The following is a 21,055-nucleotide window of genomic DNA, read 5'->3' on the forward strand; positions in this document are numbered from 1 at the left end:
TTGAAGTCACCTCGCATTAGTGTGATTAGTCAAGTTCAAACTATGAAAAATGCCTTCCTCAGTTGAGTTTGTATTTGTATTTATTATGGAGCCCCATTAGCTGCTGCCAAGGCAGCAGGTACTCTTCCTGGGGTCCAGCAAAATTAAGGCAGTTATACAATTTGTAAAACATTACAATACATTCACAACAGATTTCACAACACATTAAGTGTGTCCCCTCAGGCCACTACTCTATTATCACATATCTACAACATAAAATCCATGAGTATGTGTGTGTACAGTGAGTATGTTATCGTGTGTGTATGCATGTGTCTGTGCCTGTGTTTGTGTTTCTTCACAGTCCCCACTGTTCAATAAGGTGTATTTTTATCTGTTTTGTAAATCTGATTTTACTGCTTACATGAGTTACTTGATGTGGAAGTCTTCATGAGGTGACTACCTTCATGAGGTAGTCACCTGGAATCCATTTCAATTGACAGGTGTGCCTTGTTAAAAGGTCATTTGTGGAATTTCTTTCCTTCTTAATGCCTTTGAGCCAATCAGTTATCTTGTGACAAGGTAGGAGTAGTATACAGAAGATAGCCCTATTTGGTAAAATATCAAGTCCATATTATGGCAATAACAGCTCAAATAGGCAAAGAGAAATGACAGTCCTTCTTTACCATAAGACATGAATGGGAGTCAATGTGTAACATTGCAAGGTAGGGGTGCAGTCGCAAAAACCATCAAGTGCTATGAGGAAACTGGCTCTCATGAGGACCGACACAGGAAAGGAAGACCCAGAGTTACCTCTGCTGCAGAGGATAAGTTCATTAGAGTTACCAGCCTCAGAAATTCCAGCCCAAATAAATGCTTCACAGAGTTCATGTAACAGACACATCTCAACATCATCTGTTCAGAGGAGACTGTGTGAATCTGGCCATCATGGTCAAATTACTCCAAAGAAACAACTATTAATGGACACCAATAATAATAAGAGACATGCTTGGGCCAAGAAACACGAGCAATGGACATTAGACTGGCGGAAAATCGGTCTTTTGGTCTGATGAGTCCAAATTTGAGATTTCTGGTTCCAACCGCAGTGTCTTTGTGAGACGCAGAATAGGTGAGCAGATGATTTCCACATGTGTGGTTCCCACCGTGAAGCATGGAGGAGAAGGTGTGATGGTGTGGGCGTGCTTTGCTGGTGACATTGTCTGTGATTTATTTAGAATTCAAGGCACACTTAACCAGCATGGCTATCACAGCATTCTGCTGTGACTATCATTTGTTTTTCAACAGGACAATGACCAAAATAACACACCTCCAGGCTGTGTAAGGGCTATTGAAAAAGAAGGAAAGTGACGGAGTGCTGCATCAGATGACCTGGCTTCCATAATCACCCAAACTCAACCCAATTGAGATGGTTTGGGATGAGTTGAGTGAAGCTGAGTTATGCTCAGCATATGTGGGAACTCCTTAAAGACTCTTGGAAAAGCATTCCTCACGAAGCTGGTTGAGTGAATGGCAAGAGTGTGCAAAGCTGTCATCAAGACAAAGGGTGGTTACTTTGAGGAATCTCAAATATAAAATATATTTTAATTTATTTAACACTTTTTTGGTTACTACATGATTCCATATGGGTTATTTAATAGTTTTGATGTTTTCACTATTATTCTACAATGTATAAAATAGTAAAAAGAAAGAGAAACCCTTAAATGAGTAGGTGTGTCCAAACTTTGACTGGTACTATATATGTAGATTTCCTTGTTAGAAAGAATACTATATTTCTCACATTTAATTTGTTTGCTTAGCAATTTCAAAGTGAACCCTCCATTGGAATTCAAGTTAATTCAAGTATGGGCACTGTCACATAAACATGGTCAATCAGAAAATACCTAATAAAATACCAACGCCCCCCACTCCACAAACACACCAACATGCACATACACACACACACACACACACACACACACACACACACACACACACACACACACACACACACACACACACACACACACACACACACACACACACACACACACACACACACACACACACACACACACACACACACACACACACACACACACACACACACACACACATCACCACGTCACTATGACATGTTCTCGACCTGAGAGGGAGACTGCTGGTTGAACGATGCAGACAGTCCTGGTCTCATTATCTAGAGTGGCTGGCCCAATCAAACAGTGCCTGAAAGAGTCTTAAAGGAGCTTAAGTCTCATTCTGCTGCCCAGTGAGCTCCGGAGGGCCAAGGGCATATGATCCAGGTGCCCAAGTCTATACCAGAGATCAGACAGATTACAAATGGTCATTGACGAATGCCTGGCTAGCTCCCTTGCACATGAATGACTCTCATACTCGAGACTCCACATGGCCTGACCTTAAACATCAACCTTCTACTTTTGAAACAGAGAGAGCTAGTGTTTTATGTTGAAATAATGATAATGTCTTATAAAAAAATGGATTTGACTAAGAAACATGTTCTTACGATGCAAAAATTTGAGGAAATCCACTTAAACATGCATTCATTCAGCACAGGAGAACAGTTTGGGTTGAATAGGGCCCCATTTTACATGAACAAGTGTGAGTAATCAACATGCAGTTTAGTGTGTTGTTCTCATTGTTGAGTGTATGTCACGAGATGCATTCTTTTTTAAGGAGTGATTTAAGCATGTAGAGTCATGTCTGACTGCATGTACCTAACATCACGAGACAGTCTACATATACATACAGCCCTGACACATTGGCTCAGGACCACAGGGGGTTGACTAACACACGGAAGTACCCGTTCAAACTTCAGAGCAATGGTGATCATATGCAGAAGGGGAGACCATAGCATATAATTGTTGGGATTTGCTACAGACAGTATGTCACATTCTATATAGAGAGGCCACCTTGAAACTTGTATACAGTATATATTATACTTAACCCTGATTTGAGTCACATGGAAAAATTCAACTTTGCATCGTGTAACGGATGTGAAATGGCTAGCTAGTCAGCGGTGGTGCGCGCTAAATAGCGGTTCAATCGGTGACGTCACTTGCTCTGAGACCTTGAAGTAGTGGTTCCCCTTGCTCTGCAAGGGCCGCAGCTTTTGTGGAGCGATGGGTAACGATGCTTCGTGGGTGTCAGTTGTTAATGTGTGCAGAGGGTCCCTGGTTCGCGCCCGGGTATGTTCGAGGGGATGGTCTAAAGTTATACTGTTACATCAGCTATCCAAAGTGAAGGTCCAAAGTTATCCAAATGGCCTATCCCCCCACCACCAGACAACAACACCCCACTCACAGCTCATACCCTCAATTTTACCAGCATGCCTATTTACAACGTAGACTCATTCTGAAATAATAAATACTATACAAATATTTTGTTGTTTGATATATATTCACAATCGTTCACTTTCTTTATTTTCTGAATCTTCTAAATAAACAGTTAGAGGCTACTGCTTGCATACATATTTTAATTCAAATAATCGTTATACACTTGTTATACACCTAAGCGACTGAGATAAATGTGCACAGCGAATAAAGGCCTATTAGAATGTTAAATATTGATTTAAAAGTTAGAGACGCCCCTGCAATTTGACACCTGACATCATCTGGTTGGCTCCTTTAGGTGAGCGAATCCAGATGTAATTCCCCTTTGCGGAAACTTTTTCCCCTCCTAAATTTAGAGCTCCCTTTGCACTTCCTCAAACTGCAGACTATATAACTGCTCACACAGTGACCTACTTCATCGTAGGGAAACAACTGGTCAAAGGAATTCATCCGACATCTTCTCTTCAAGTCTACGACCAAGGTAGAATTTGTCAACTCCACGTTTTTTCAATTTCTTAAACCCGCAAACTTTTGATGTTGCCTTTATGTCTACATTATTTTTTCAAGCAGGCATTTTTGTAGAATTATGTTCCTTAGAACTTTCAGTTTCACTTGGGATTTTGTTCCCATAAAACAATTACCACATCGAATTAGTTGTTAAAAATAACATTGGTAATCACTGCATTTCGACAAATAGTAGACTTTGTTTGTTTTATAGTTAAAACATTGCAGAGCAGTGATGTGATTATAAGTGTACTATATTCTGTTTGCAACACAGAATGCACGTTGGTCATGGTGTAGCCAAACATTTATCATAGAAATGAAACAGTTCTAAAGTTAACTATGAGACCTTTATAGCCTGTATAGCCTACATTAATTTATAGCACCATGAAACAATGGGAATATTAGACATTGAGTAAACCATAAGTTGCTAGCATTATTACTGTGCAACAAAGGCCTATACAGTAGCATGAAGTTCCCTATGAATCATCTGAGGAATTTCCCATAGAACAAAGAGATACTGTCTTTTGTTATGACACCTCTTAATAAATAAGGCAGAGCTAGAAAAATATGAACTGAAGCCCAATGTACTTCACCTCTCTTATGGATGTTACGTTGTCAGTATGAAAGTCAACAACCATTTCTGTATTTGTACTGTAATTAGTGCCCTTCCTTGGGTTTGTCTAGACTCTTAGGTGCTGCCACAATATTGAAATGTAGAAATATAATGCATAATGCAATTATCTAATTGTATTTATCAATGCAATATGTATACACCAATGACTAAAGCAGCCCTTTTGTCTTTTCTCAGAATGCTGCTGTGTGGTTGTGTGCTGCTGTTCTTGGGCTCAGTCCTAGCCCATCCCCTGAACGAGATGTCACTGGACACACAATGGGACTCCTGGAAGACCACCCACCTGAGAGAGTACAACGGCCTGGTGAGTGTCCGTCTTTCTGGCTGCCTGGCTACCTACTCCTCACATTTCTGCAGTGGTTTTTGTTTCAATTCTGCCCGTTCCTCTAAAGGTTGGTAATTACAGAACGATTACCTCAGCCTTGGATAACAAATACTCATGATGTTTCTTATTTGCTTTGACGGTGAAAATGCTTTTCAATATCAAAGCCATTCATCTTCATGAAATGAGTTATAATATAGTGTGTCACTTATACGTATGAGAACACTGTTGTCTTTAAGTCAATAGTTTACAAACTATTGTGGAACGCTTCTGTATGTGTTGTTGTCCCTTGAAATGTTTTGTTATTATACCTTGCAAGCAAGAAAAGCAGGAAACATGAGAACTAAATCCTCCGTTCAGAATTTCAACTTCCTTGTTTTTACAGTAAAGAGTTATCAGCCAAGCTGTTAGGAACACAAGTATTTCAGTGCTATAAGCTAACTTGACCTTACAAGACAATGTTTGGGCCTCACTGCTTCAGGATGCGTGTCCCCCACGATTTACGGTCAGCACATTCCTCAGCAGAAAACACAAGACAGCACTTTTTCCCCTACTACATCCAGCTTTGAAGCATCATTCCTCACACACTGTAATGAGTGATCGACGGCACTGTAAAGAGTTGACAATAAATATTTTCCTAACTACCTTTCACCTCCACCATTTTGTGTCTCTATGAATCAGTTCAGTTGCACTGTAGAGACTGTGAGCACAGGGACCAAAGAACACACGAATGGCCAGCTGTATGATTGATACTCGTGTTTTGTGGATGTTTTCATGGTAGGGGGAGGAAGCGATCCGTAGAACCATCTGGGAGAAGAACATGCGTCTGATCGAAGCCCACAATGAGGAGGCCGCTCTGGGCATTCACTCGTACGAGCTGGGCATGAACCACCTGGGAGACATGGTGAGTTAGTGAGCCACATCCTCTATGGGTGTTTTTTGTTGTTGTTGCGTACATGGAGAAAAAGTACCAAAAAATGGGAGGGTCTAAAAAGGATCTATGGAACTCCGTGTGAAAGCATACGTCTGGAATGATATGTCCGAGGGAAACTATTTTGTGTTTGCTGTCCTCAGTTATCCTTTCTAACCATTGTCTCCCTACTGTCCAAGGCTTATCATTTTGGGTATGTGTTTCAAATAGGGGAATATCCCTCAAGTTGTAGTTATGGTTTTATTTCACAAACAAGATCAAGCACAGAACAGAGTAGTGGCTTTTAGCTGATGCAGAGCACAGCCATCTGTGTTTTTACTCACTCAATGGCTTACTGATTCAAATGGAGGTTGTTAGGTTAGTGAACATTAAATATACCCTAGCCGTGACTTGCATGTCAGGTTGGGTCATGAGTGATGACTGTGTTAGTGTGAGACTTGAAATCCCTGAACGGGCTGTAGATCAAAATGGTAGGGAAAAACAACCTGATATATAGCAGCTTGACTTTTACTGAGTGGCTTCTATGCCACTTATTAATGCTTTGTCCATTTCTTATCCATCGGAGTACACAGAGATCAGTTCATCTGAATGTCAGTTTCACTTCTATTTAGAGATGTTCTGTAAATAAAACAAGGATGTATAGTACTTAAAGTTTCACAGAGACTAGCAGTAACCTAACATGTTTTAGCACTTGTACGGGTATCAGGGCATGATGGGTTTAAAATTATGTAAATTGTGTCAGTTTTTATTTTATTTTTTATTTCATGATCTCCAATGGGATTAATAAACCATTGCTTTTTTAATATGATAACTGCTGGACTATAAACATGGAACCACTTGTCCCTACTCATAGTGGGTAAATGGTTCGTAGTCTATTGCTGTGCATGCATCCTCATCCTCATCCCTCTCCTCTCCCCAGACGTCAGAGGAGATAGTTGAGAAGCTGACTGGCCTCCAGGTGCCCATGAACAGGGACCGTAGCAACACCTGGATCCCTGACAACAATGTGGTGAAGCTCCCCAGGTCCATCGACTACCGCAAGAAGGGCATGGTGACCCCAGTCAAGAACCAGGTTAGAGGATGCGAACAACAACGAGCTGTCACTCAAATCCACTGTTTTCTCTAGATGTATTTCTTATTTCCTAGATTTATTGCACCAAAATGTTCAAACAAGCTTAATTGAGGCCAAAATAATGGTTTTAGGTAGAGAGCAACAGTCTAGGCGGGGTGCCATCTGAAAATGTCTAGGGGAAACACTGGGTTATAATGAACTGATTTCATATTCCTCCTTGCTTTCAGTCAGTTTAGTCAGGCCTCTTTGTTTTCTTGAGGTAGCAAATGATCACAGTTACAGTACAGTCACGTAACCTGTCTAGGACAATAAAAACCCATGGTTTGTCTAATTGACTTAGACAAGTAAAGAATGTTTGATTATGAAAGGTAATTACTCATTATGATCTAATTGGACACTAAGGCATTATTTATTATTCATGTCAACATGGTATTTAGTTAAGTGGTACATTAAGTACCCAGGCTGAAATATGGAGTACATCTTTGCTACCAGGGAACACTAGGAGATTAGCCCTAGATTTATACCATTAATGAACATTAGGTCACTTTACATGAGCACTAATAATCTGTGGTATCAACAAAGAGCTGTCAGGTTCAGGAGGGATGTGATAGTGAGGTGTGAGTGCAGTATGTCTACCCTCTAGTGGTGAATATGATAACTACAGACGTTCTGAGGGCAGACGAAAAAACATTATTTGCTGAAACGCTCTGAAAGCTTTTTTTCAATCAGGGCCTTTGACTCTCTGTCAAAGTGCACCACCTGATGGACAAATTGGAGAAGGCAGCTCTGACCCTAATGTAAATGTTTATGTCCTCTCTTTCTCAGCTCTCCTGTGGCTCCTGCTGGGCCTTCAGCTCTGCTGGGGCCCTGGAGGGCCAGCTGGCAAAGACCACAGGCAAACTGATAGACCTCAGCCCCCAGAACCTGGTGGACTGTGTCACTGAGAACAATGGCTGTGGTGGAGGCTACATGACCAACGCCTTCGAATATGTTGAGGAAAACGGAGGCATCGACACAGAGGAGACATACCCTTACCTTGGCCAGGTAGGGGCATGGTTTGGCTGACATTGAAACAGAATGTGACTGTCGTTTTAGTTTGTTCGCCAAACTAAAACAGCTGTTTTAGTTTGTTGAAATTACATTTTCAGTCAGTGTTTTCTTACAACATGCCAGGTAAGTTGGAATGTGCTGGATGACAGTTGCAGTTTCTGATTGAGCTATCACATCACATGCTCTTCAACCAAAACAAGCTAATAATCACATGCTGTTCACCAAAACAAGCTAATAATCACATGCTGTTCACCAAAAAGTCATAAAATGTGTCTCTGAGGCCAATTCCGGGAAGTGGTGACATCCATGGTCTTATGTATTCTCCAATGGCCTAACTACAAACAACACACGCACTTTGCTCACTTCCATATTGTTTAGTACTTTGCTTGTATGTAAAAAACATACCACACTGGCAACTCTTTCTTTACCACTTCTGTAGAGTTGTCCACATTTTCCTAGGATATACAGAACACACCACTACCAAGGTGCTATGAAAGTTATTAGTAATTTGCTAGAAATGTACAGTAGCAACATAGTACCAAGACCAGCTATAGTGTAAAGTCAGCAGGCCTGATCACCAACAACAATGAGACAGCCTACAGGGAGGATGTAGGCACTCTGGCGGCGTGGTGCCAGGTAAACAACCTCTTCCTCAATGTTAGCAAAACAAAGGAGCTTATTGTGGACTTCAGGAGGAACCAGGCTGGACACGCCCCATCCCCATCAATGGGGCCGCCGTGGAGACGGTCTGCTGTGGAGACGGCCATCTCAGAGAAGCTGAAATGGTCTAACCACACGGACACCGTAGTGAAGAAGGCAGCGACTCTTCAACCTCAGGATGCTGAAGAAATTTGACATGTCCCCGAGGGCCCTCACAGGGTTGCATCAAAGCCTGGTACGGCAACTACGTGCAGCCGAACGCACCATTGGGTGCACACTGCCTGCCCTACAGGACATCTAGAACACCAGGTGTCACAGGAAAGCCAAGAAGATCATTGGGGATCCCAGCCATCCAAACCATGCCCTGTTCTCCACACTTCAATCACTCAGACGCGAGCAATACAGGAGCATCATGGCAAAAACTGAAAGCCTAGCCTATAGTTTCTACCCTCAGTACATCAGGCTGCTGAACAGCCACCAATAGTCAGCTATCTGCTCCCCCCCCGCCATGCTACTCCCCCTATGGACATCCCCCGCTACTCCCCGCAAATGGACATCCCCCACATCTTCAACTGTCACTTATCTTACCTGCTACTCTCCCTATGGACATTCTTTCTCCTGCTGTTCCCCCACCCCCAATGGATTTTACTCTGCCCCCACCCCAACATTCATCACTGTTGCAGTTGTTAATATGTTTATTATTACTTTTTGGTTTTGATTCCACTCAATGATCATGCTGCTGCTCCCCCTGTGGTCATTCTACCCCCCCCCCCCCCCAACAGTCTTTACTCTGCCTCCACCCCAATGACCATGTATTTATTCACCACTGCCACAGTTGTTATTATGTATATAGTGCTATTTCTATTTCTATTGTTTTTATTACCATTTTCATCATTTTATTTCACTTAGTCCTGCATGTTGGAGCTCGAAGCCTAAGATGTTCACTCTACCCTGCAATCACCCCTGCAATCCTGTACATGTGCCCATTAAGCGATCGGAATCTAAATCATAAATAAACCAATCCATGTCTACCACTCTGTCTACAGGATGAGCAGTGTGCCTACAACGCGTCTGGCATGGGTGCTCAGTGTCGCGGGTTCAAGGAGATCCCTGAGGGAGACGAGTGGGCACTGACCAAGGCTGTAGTCAAAGTGGGGCCTGTGGCTGTGGGCATTGATGCCACCCTCTCCACCTTCCAATTCTACCAGAGAGGTGAGTGACATTCTGCCTCCAAGTACCATGGACAGAAGAATCAACCACGTGTAGTGGTCTAACACACGACACATGCCAGTAGACTCCTAAAGCACTTCTCTTAAAGCTTATTGAAGCTCATTCCTTTACACTGTCATTTACTCAGGCGTGTACTACGACCCCAACTGCAACAAGGATGACATCAACCACGCCGTGCTTGCAGTGGGCTATGGACAAACTGCCAAGGGCGTGAAATTCTGGATCGTCAAGAACAGGTGGGTCACAATGCACTGGGCTTATTCAATGGCATCAGGTAACACGTTACACACGGTTGACTTGAAATGTATTTTTTCAAAACCACGATTCATCCTCTATATTCTCTCTCTCTCTCTCTCTCTCTCTCTCTCTCTCTCTCTCTCTCTCTCTCTCTCTCTCTCTCTCTCTCTCTCTCTCTCCCCCTCTCTAACAGCTGGAGCGAGAGCTGGGGCAAACAGGGCTACATCATGATGGCACGTAACCGCGGGAATGCGTGTGGCATTGCCAACCTGGCCAGTTACCCCATCATGTGAACACCAAGTGGCGGAGGGCACCATGGAGGCAGGGAAGCCAAACCACATATCAATGACTACACACGATACAAAAAATAACACTATGTTTCTGGAATAGCACATTCATATAGTCTGGAAGTTTGAGTATCCCAGAGTTTTTTTTTGCAACCTACTCAAGTCTTACTGTTATATCTTCAAACTGCCAGACTTCAATTGTAGTCTGATCTACAGTGGAACAACTATGATTGTGATGAGGAATCTGTGTAGTGCACAGCACTTTGCATAGGTTGTATTCAGTGTGTCAGGTCGGGTAACATTGCTGTGCAATGGGAGTTTTGTCTCACTTTCCTGTCAATGCAAAAAAGTATTAAACTTAGTAAATGTAAGTGTGTGTCGATCAAGATTGCTCCCGGTGGGTTTTTCTTTGAATGATGTTGACTTTTATTTTATTGTTCAGCACTTTTACACCAAAATCTGATGATTGAATTGTAACATTGCTTGCTATGAAATGGAATAAAAGTTGATTCATTTGAAATGTGAGTGTATGTGCCTGTACATTTCCCCATTGAAGGGAAGAGATGTGAAAGAAAGACCAACAGAAAAGGGAAGATTAAGGTTCCTGAGGTTTTTCAGCGATGTTAAGTATCTCAAATCAACAATCATTCAGTGTACCTTATTGCAGTGCTGTATGTATACATACACAACCATATGAAGGAAGTATACATGTACATGTGTTGACTGTTCAATCTGATGATGATGAATGTAGTACTGATAAGAAGCCTTCTTGAGGTCATGAGATAGAGGGACAATGAGAGAATAAACAGGTGAAAATGTCACATAACAGTTTCATACCAGTAACGCCTTTTCCTGCCTCAGACTCACCCCCTCAAACAACAGACTTCCTGTGATCTAGTCTTCAAAATCAAATGAAAGCTCTTGTATAGTTAATGAAGTGTTGATTGAATGTAATGTTTATACATATACTGATGGCAATGTTTAAAACAGAATTTGGCAGGTAGCCTACTGTTAAGAGCAATGGTCCGGTAACCAAAAGGTTGCTGGTTTGAATCCCTATGCCAACTAGGTGAAACATTTGTAGATGTGCCCCCAAGCAAGTCACTTAACCCTAGTTGTTTATATATTTGAACAGATATTTAAGAATAGTGGGCTAGCTAATAGTATGATATCTGGCTATATATTTTTATATTTTCCCCCAAGAAGTCATACACATTATAATTAAGGGGTCTATAATATTGTTTTTTTTAATGCAATGAGAAATAGTATTTTAGCATGGTCAACATAGACATTTATTGATGACACATTAGAAATGGTCAGTGAGGAAGTTCTACCACATGACTTGCACAAATAAATATCAAGCAGGAAAACAGATCCCACTGAAATCAATTGACTCGCCTTGCTCTCCTCTGAAGTCATCATCAGGTGCAACCGAGTTTTACAAGGTAAAACGTTTCTCCGTTTTCAGTCGAGGCAGATAAGACTATTTCCAGTTCATAATGTAGTTAGCTCGACTCGTTTTAATTAGGAATTTGGTTTTAACTTGCCCTTATTTAAAAACATTTTCATAAAGCATTCGCTTTACTTTCGTATTTAATTTGTCAGTGTAACATTATTTGCTTATAACCATTCCAGCATTTGTGTTATCTTCCTTTCGTGGAATTGTCAAATTCCGCTTTTCATTACAACCTCTTTTGTAACTTGGACGACATCAACATTAATTAGTTGTTTCATAAACTAGATGATTTCTACTGATAGCCTAGTGGCAAACCTACTGAGATACTTATTTAACTAAATAATAAGCCTACCCAACGACACAATATTCTTATTTTTTATGAAATTAGATCATTTGACCCGTTTTGGGGCTTTCTTTTACGCAGTAGAGATGGGTTAACAGATAGCCTAATCTTGAGCACTGAAGCTTCCTATTGAATAGCCCATAAACATCTTTCTATATGCAACGTTTTTGTAGAATCTGAGTGATGGAGTTATTTATTTGATCAGCGTTTAAAGACTCTTGATCAACAGTTTGCTAGCGGAACGGTTTCAATAACCATTGATGGTTGGTCTTGTGACATCAGTCTTTGTGTATAGGCTACAGTAGTTGACGTAATTGAGCCGCACATACACTATTAATTCCTTATTTGGATACACAATGAAATACTACAATATAATTGCCTCCTGGTTGTATAACACTTGTCTATCTTCTGTGCAGGCATGATGTTGTGGAGCCTGCTGCTCGCTGTGCTATGTGGCACAGCAGTTGCCCTGTTTGACCCGATGCTGGAACAGCACTGGCAGATGTGGAAGAAGACACATGACAAGAACTACCAGACTGAGGTGAGATGAACCAGCATCACTGTCAGATGTTTTGGCGAGGATAAGGCCAAGCTGCTACTATAGTGGCATTTAGACAGGTTCTGTTGCTTTATAGGTTGAAAGTACCACCACCTTTCCCACATACATTTCTTACATATAACTAGCTATCACTGAATGCATTGTGATTCAACCTGTGTGGTTTACATACTTGAAAGTGTACTGTTTTACCTGTCATAGACTGTGATTTTTCTACCCGTGTGTGTGTGTGTGTGTGTGTGTGTGTGTGTGTGTGTGTGTGTGTGTGTGTGTGTGTGTGTGTGTGTGTGTGTGTGTGTGTGTGTGTGTGTGTGTGTGTGTGTGTGTGTGTGTGTGTGTGTGTGTGTGTGTGTGTGTGTGTGTGTGTGTGTGTGTGTGTGTGTGTGTGTGTGTGGATACCGTGTAGGTTGAGGAGCTGGGCCGAAGGGAGGTCTGGATGAGGAATCTTCAGCTGATCAGCCTCCACAACCTTGAGGCATCCATGGACCTGCACACCTATGACCTGGGCATGAATCACATGGGGGACATGGTGAGGGCCTCAGATCACTGAAAATGCCAAGGGACAATTTGGAACTCTGATATCTGAAGTTGTTAGTAAACTTAGCACCTATCTTGGCCTGATTCCATACAATTTTGATAGTGCTTGTATGGATAGTGCTTCCAAAAAAACATATGCAGAATATTTGATACTTTCAGTAGGTAATGCAGTCAGCCCGGTTTACATGAAGGAAGAGTCAAACAATTAGATTTTGACCTACATTACTATTTATTTTGTTGAGTTCCTTTGTCGCTGTTTTCCGGTGTTTGATTTTCTTGGCTAATAGCTGTTGAAATGTTGCTTAAACTGCTTTCCCGAAGACAAGACAGTGCATGCATTCCTTCCTAATCTTAGTGATTAATGAGCATGACTGCACATATACTTCCTTGTGCCTCTAGTATGTATAACAAGTGGATGTACCCTTGCATGAGTACGCATCTGATTGGTCTTCTGTAAATACACAAGTAAAAGTATCATCCCATTGCACTACAGTATGTGCCTTTAAATGTATGTGTGATCCTGTTTCAACGTGTATCTTCCCCCAGTTGATGTAGCCTTGGGTTCATGGGATGGCTTTATTATACTGATTAAAGTAAGTGCTCTTTAAATGCTCAGTCTGGTTGACGTGTTGCCTCTCTTGCCAACCATTTTCAGACCCAGGAGGAGATTGTCCAGTCTTTTGCCTCATTGCTTGTTCCTGCTGACCTCAAGAGGGAGCCCTCTGCATTTGTAGGATTCTCCGGTGCCCCCATACCTGATAGCATTGACTGGAGAGAGAAGGGCTATGTCACTGGAGTCAAAATGCAGGTAATGATGAACAGCTATCAGTGCAGTTTGTGCCTGCTCCTTTATATACTGACATGTATGTGTAACTGATAGATGCACACACACACACACACACACACACACACACACACACACACACACACACACACACACACACACACACACACACACACACACACACACACACACACACACACACACACACACACACACACACACACACACACACACACTACATGTTAATGTTTGTCAATTGTAATGTCTTTGGCTATAATGTCTTTTTCGCTATGTGTCGGGCCCCAGTAAGACTAGCTGTCGCCAATGGCATCGGCTATCGTAGAAATATTGTTTCAATAATATCTCTCAGATACCGGAACTTGTGAATTGAAATAGACATTATTACAAAGTAACAAGCTGAGCTGGTCCATGGAGCAACTGCCTTCCCCAGTCTCAGCACATTCCTTTATACATTTTCAAGTTTACATATATCTTATAGTTCTTCCCCTTTATGTTAATAATCAGCTCATTTTGGCTTCATGCCACTTCGGTTTCCCACTCTAAATTCCTTCCTGCGGGCGGGCTTGATTATATTGGTGGTGCAATTGTGACTGTTTGGTTAAAAAATCATTTCAACCCCCACCAAGCTGCAGTCGTAAGTACATTCATTATATTGATTATGACCCTTCTTATCCAGGCATACATCTGGATTACAATGTGTGTCTATTTCTTTGGTATATTGACTTTTCTCATGCTATATAGGTGTAATTATAGGTTTATTTTAAGCTTTTAATGATTCTGTTTTGCTATATTATTATTTCACAAAACCACCCATACAGCTAATGGGGATAAATAATAAATAAATCAAATACATTGTGTACATTGTACTGTTGTATGTATATCATACATTATATGTATTATCTTTTTTAACTATTGGTAAATATCCTTGGGATGAATTAAAGTTGTTGTTACAGTAGAATAACTGATATCAGGATGTTAAAACACAGAGCTGTCTCTTTTCAGGTCGTACTTCCTTCCTCTGTTTGTTTACTGTAAGGCCTCTTCCTTGTTCTCAGTCATTTCATTATTTCATTTTTTTTGTGAGGAAGTCGTCGGCTTAAGTGCTAGGGTGTGCAAGTTTAAAACCACTGAGTGACAAGCACTGCATGTGACACAAACATTTCCGTTACACTTTATTGTGCCAGTAAAACGTTTATGTATTACATAGTAATACCGCTGAGCACTATTTGAAACCTACTTGTGAATTATATTGCACTTTTTTCCCCCTTTTTGTTTTATTGAATGTTTCAGAAACCGTTGCCACCACATTATTTCTTGTAGATGTAATAGTAATGAAACAGTACAGTCAAAAAAAGGTCAACTAATAGGACTGTCAAATCAACTTTATCCAGGTATTAGATGTGGATTGCTTCCCTAACAATTGTCTTGTCCATAGGGCTCCTGTGGCTCCTGCTGGGCATTCAGCTCTGTCGGGGCCCTGGAGGGCCAGCTGATGAAGACCACAGGTGAACTGATAGATCTCAGCCCCCAGAACCTGTTGGACTGCTCCAGCAAATACGGCAATCAGGGCTGCCACGGTGGCTTCATGACCAAGGCCTTCCAGTATGTCATCGACAACCAGGGCATTGCCTCTGACCAATCCTACCCTTACAAGGGAGTGGTGAGTATAAACGAGTATTAACAGTATTAATAGTGTGTAGCTGGGGTCAGCTGCCCTTGGTAAGTAGCTGCAGTAACTAGCTGGTTGTAGCTTATTTCCCACGCCACATTAGCCTTGTGCAGTAGTATCTGACCCCTTTGTTGTCTTGTCTCCCCTGTTAGCAACAACAGTGTGGCTACAACCCTGCTCAGGGTGCTGCAAACTGTTCCAGATACAGCTTTCTGCCTGAGGGGGATGAGGGGGTTCTGAAAGAAGCAGTGGCCATCATCGGACCTATCTCTGTCGGCGTTGATTCCACCCGACCTAATTTTGCCTTCTACCGCAGAGGTACGGAAAACTTTATTTCAACTTCTTGGGTCATGTTTTTACATTTTAAGGACAGTATGGTCTTGACATTGGTCATGTATATCTCAATCTGAAACTATGTGGATTTTATTGTGTGTCCACTTTATGGTCAACTGTTCGGCTTTGACTTGTGGAGAAATGCATATATATTGAGGTTAGACTTGTCATGGTCCAACCCATGTATAATTGTAGGAGTTTACAATGATCCAACTTGCACAAACAAGACGAACCATGCTGTCCTTGCTGTGGGATACGGTACCCTGGGCGGGCAGGATTACTGGCTGGTGAAGAACAGGTAAGGGGATTTAGAACTTCACTCAGTTTCCATTTTCAAAGCTTCATCTGTTCTTCTGTTGTTCTGTATCTAGATATTTAGTCAAACAGGGCTACTGTTCAGAGCTGAGATGAAAAGATCCTCCAAGTGGACTAGAATTCAACTAGATTACCCTTTTCAAAACTCCGTCTGCTCCTTTGTTTTACTCTGACAAACAGGACCATGGTGAAGGGTAAAAATGGAAGTCAAAAGAGAAAGTGAAACTCAAATTGAGCTTTAGACAAATGAACCTTGGTAGTTTGGGATTTAATGCTATTGTTTATTGTGGGGTTATTCAGCTAGGGGTCTGCGGCCCCTTAGGGTTACTGCAGGGGGTCTGCCAAAATAATAATACTTGTAATATTATTTTTTTCCCCCAATGTTTTTATGAATATCTCTAGCAACAACAGAATAAACAACATACCTACTGTAGAAAACAGGAGAATATCTTCTTTCTACACTAAAAACATCTATAAAAACAACATGCTAAAATTTCTAAGATTTTACTGCGTTACAATTCATATAAGGAAATCAGTCTGTAACGGCGTTCGTTTGTTGAAGTAGAGTCGGACCAAAATGCAGCGTGGTGGTTACTCATGTTCTTTAATGAATGATCGCGATACATGAAATAACTTATAAATATACAAAAACAACAAACGGAACATGAAAACCTATACAGCCTGTCTGGTGAATAACTAACACAGAGACAGGAACAATCACCCACGAAATACACAGTGAAACCCCGGCTACCTAAATATGGTTACCAATCAGAGACAACGAAAATCACCTGACTCTGATTGAGAACCGCCTCAGGCAGCCAAACCTATACAACACCCCTACTCAGCCGCAATCCCAATGCCTACAAAACCCCAATACGAAACACAACATTTTAAACCCATGTCACACCCTGGCCTGACCAAATATATAACGAAAACACAAAATACTATGACCAAGGCGTGACACAGTCAATTTAAATAAATTCATTAGGCCCTGATCTATGAATGTCACATGACTGGGAATACAGAAAAAAGGTATGGGCTTGGATCAGAAAACCAGTCAGTATCTGGTGTGACCACCGTTTGTCTTATATTTTTGTTCGGTATAATAATGTACCTTTGATCTCTTAACTCCTAATATTGAGCAAATTACACTGATTGGAGCCAATTACACTCACTGGAGTATCTAACATAGGCTTTGAAAAAGCGTCAGCGAATGGGCAAACCAGTGCAGCACGTGCCACTGGCTGCTGGTTAGCTGACTAAACTCAACTCCACGGTGAAGGAGGTTTCTGATAAACTCCACCAACGGAGTTGAGCAGAGACCAGGCTTTGTGGAATTTAAGCTCTGACTACATTGATTTGCCCAAGGTCAATACTTTAAAAAAATGTAAAAGTAAAAGTAAATTATGAAACGTTTACCTTGTACCTACCAATGTTTGTCCTCTGTAGTTGCATGTCTTTCTTTGTTTGATGAAATCCATATTTTTTAAATAAATGTTATCAAATACAACCACTGACTGTTTGCTCGAAGATGGTAACTCAGTGCGACTGTGCATGTGCCAATTGAATCTCAGATGAAGTAGGCCTAGGTCTCCAAATGCTCATGTCCGATCAAATCGCACAATCTTGGCCTACATCATCAGAAATTCAATTAGCACATTTGGCATGACTTGCCGCCTTCGAGAAACAGAAACGAGCAAACAGTCGGTGGTTGTATTTGATTAACATTAATTGAAAAAGAAAGTCACACAACTACAGAGGACAAACATAGGTACAAGGTAAGCGTTTCAGAATGTACTTATTTTTAAGTATTGACCTTGAGCGAATCAATGTAGTCGGAGCTGAATTCACAAAGCCTGGTCTCTGCTCAACTCCGTTGTTGGAGTTTATCATAAACTTCCTTCACGATGGAGTTGAGTTTAGTCAGCTAGCTGCTGGGATACTTTCTTGATTTGGACATACATGGCTGGCTAACCTTTGGAGTTACCTTTCTAGCTAATTGGCAGTGTTGGGTAGGTTACTTTCTAAATGTAATCCATAACAGTTATTAGTTACCTGTGCAAAATTGTAATCAGTAACCAGTAGCATAACTTTTGGATTACCCAAACGGAGCAATATAATCTGATTACATTCAGTTACTTTTCGATTACTTTCCTCTTAAAAGACTCAAATGTATGTTACCAATTGAACCACATCTATTGCAGGATAAATCAATGTTAAAGTTTACATAGCTGGCCATATATGGATGTTACATTTTACTCTATGGGTTGGTTATGTAGGCTTCTTCTAACCCATCGCTTTCTACTACATATAATACCATTAAATTATATCTTTACGTTAAAAACCAAAGTCTATCAGAATTCCAGTCATTACAAAAAATGTTATACCCCTTGATCTTCAAGAATAGGACTTGGAAATATGTAAGTATAGATTAGCCTAATTGTTTTACCCGAGCATAACCCCAAAACTAAGGACTAATTAGCCAGCCTTACTCTGTTGTTTATGATTTAGTTGTCATGGAGGACTGATTAGGCTCGTTGATTTGAGTTGAAAAATAAATGCTGCGCTCATGGAATGGCATGCTTTGAGCACTACTGATATTTACATGTGAAAATGAATGCCATATGCTGTATTTGCTAGAGGCCTATTGTCTACCTTTCTGTTGGTGACACTTTGATATCTTGATAATATGCAGCTGTTTAATGGGCAAGTCCACAGATGAAACAATAACAAAACGGCCGCCCCGCCTCTGTTTTGGCAAAAAGCTGAGGGATGGGCCTGGAGAAATGTAACCACTCTCAGATTCATAGACAGAGCTACGGATGCAAGGACTGACTATCCATGATATCACAATTATTATTTTAACCATGTTATGAGTCTATACCGTGTGTGTTTACATTTACAATGTTTACAAACATTGGAGTAAAACAAGCTTATATTTTGGGTTCTCATGGAGTGTGACAGTTGAACTATACTCATGAGGCATTTATAAGTTGTATTCTTCAATAATAAATGTATATATATGTTTATGAATAGAATTTATAAATCCACAAATGGATGTAGCAACTACAGATTGCCCCTTTAAGTCTATCAAAAGTGTGCGAGTTGGAACGTGTCAATTAGGCCTATGGATTTAATTGTATTATCAGCATGAATTAGATTGAGCAATACAAGCCCCACTTTTATTCCTTAGGCTTGGATATGCACTGTGCAGCTGTTGCAAGAGCGCATGTTTCACTGGCTGTCCACTGGTTTCAAAAACAATGATTGATAGACAGTTTAAACTTCTTGAATTCAACCATTATTGGGTTCAAATACACATTTAGATTTGTGAACAGCCATCCACAACAACCACAATCCGCAAGGCGCAAATAGCTAAATGAGAGAGCAGCAGTGTGGTTCACGTCAATGCGCTATGCAGATAACAATAATAAGTGATATCCGTATCGCCGTAGACTACACCACTGCTGTCATCCTTACCTCCAAGCGTTTATTCAAGTTGGATAATCTTTGGATGCCAACAGCAGTCGTACCATTGGAAGACATAGCTTGGAGAATATTCCTGCTCTTTTCCCGCGATCCATCAAACCCATCCATTTGGTGAGTCATCATAGGGGTCCCTGACTTGTGGTCAGACTCGCTTAGATGGAACAAATTAAAATTTGCGCCTTTCTTCAATGCTGATTTGAATGTCATTGAGAAAACAGAGAAGTGTCAAAGATTTTTTTTCGTAAACCTCCTTTCCGAATTTAAAAAGTAATCCTCGAAGTAATCATCTACTTTTTCAAAAGTGTCTGTAATCTGATTACAATATTTTAGCTGGTAATTTAACGGATTACAGTTACCGTTTTCTTGGTAATCCCTTACATGTAATCCGTTACTCTCGAACCCTGCTAATAGGCTATGTTAGAGTTTACATTTCCTCTTACAATTATAATGTGGGGAGGTCAGAATAATGAAAAATTATCTATTAAATCTATTCCATTATGATTCACCTGATGATAAAACAAGACAGGTGATTTATTTTGTTGCTAATGTAGGATGGGGGTCCCTGGGTCCAGGTTTGCCTGGCAGGGGGTCCCTGGGCAAGAAAACCTTGAAGACCTCAGGTTTATTGAGTATTGATGTTCATTGGAAATATGTTTCAATCTTTCTCACCCTCTGTCTAGCTGGGGCTTATCGTGGGGAGACCAGGGATATATACGGATGTCACGCAACAAGGACAACCAGTGTGGCATCGCCTTGTACGGCTGCTACCCTGTCATGTAACTCCTGGTAATCAACGTGGCCTAACTGGAAAAACTGAGCCCTTTTATTAATTGAATATAATTCATTTTTACTAGCTCCATTGTTTTAGTCTTGTTTTACCATTTCACTTTCTGTCACTTTCTGTCTATATAGACAGTACTTCTTTAAAAGAGTTTTTAGAAGTCATGTATAAGGCAAATGTGATTATCTACATTATTACTGTATCTAGCGTCCTGTCCAGGGGGTGTACTAGTACATCAAGTTGCCTCACACTACAGAAACAGGAGCTAGGCTCTTGCTCGTATGAGCCGTTTTAGCTTGCACATGCCAAGGCTCGTGCAAAGCTACTTACTTGCTTAAATGTAAGTATATTTTGTCATTGAATAAATATAACTTTTAAAGAACTGATTTGAATTGAATACATATTTCTACCTCCAAACTGTAGTGACTGTAATTTGCAATGTGTGTTTATTTCCATTTCCTCCGTCAGTCAAAATGACAAGTATGTAGACCTACATCATGTGTGTTGCCATGTAATGTGAATGA

The 21,055-nt window shown here is 40.9% G+C and overlaps 2 protein-coding genes across 2 annotated transcripts; both read left to right on the plus strand.

Annotated features, from left to right (window-relative positions):
- The first annotated feature begins 3,645 nt into the window (after positions 1 to 3,645).
- On the plus strand, positions 3,646 to 10,767 carry ctsk (cathepsin K). The gene is made up of 8 exons (XM_046302277.1): positions 3,646 to 3,804; positions 4,636 to 4,762; positions 5,562 to 5,684; positions 6,631 to 6,783; positions 7,609 to 7,827; positions 9,540 to 9,705; positions 9,851 to 9,959; positions 10,154 to 10,767. The coding sequence occupies exons 2-8, from the start codon at positions 4,637 to 4,639 to the stop codon at positions 10,251 to 10,253; spliced, it is 996 nt and encodes a 331-aa protein (XP_046158233.1). The 5' UTR covers positions 3,646 to 3,804; position 4,636; the 3' UTR covers positions 10,254 to 10,767.
- A 784-nt stretch (positions 10,768 to 11,551) lies between these two features.
- Positions 11,552 to 20,913, plus strand: LOC123997753 (cathepsin S-like). The gene is made up of 8 exons (XM_046302278.1): positions 11,552 to 11,692; positions 12,463 to 12,587; positions 13,009 to 13,131; positions 13,795 to 13,947; positions 15,380 to 15,604; positions 15,766 to 15,931; positions 16,142 to 16,244; positions 20,431 to 20,913. The coding sequence occupies exons 2-8, from the start codon at positions 12,465 to 12,467 to the stop codon at positions 20,528 to 20,530; spliced, it is 993 nt and encodes a 330-aa protein (XP_046158234.1). The 5' UTR covers positions 11,552 to 11,692; positions 12,463 to 12,464; the 3' UTR covers positions 20,531 to 20,913.
- The last annotated feature ends 142 nt before the right edge of the window (positions 20,914 to 21,055 follow it).

The sequence above is a fragment of the Oncorhynchus gorbuscha genome, linkage group LG15 (genome assembly GCF_021184085.1).
Source record: "Oncorhynchus gorbuscha isolate QuinsamMale2020 ecotype Even-year linkage group LG15, OgorEven_v1.0, whole genome shotgun sequence".
NCBI lineage: Eukaryota > Metazoa > Chordata > Actinopteri > Salmoniformes > Salmonidae > Oncorhynchus > Oncorhynchus gorbuscha.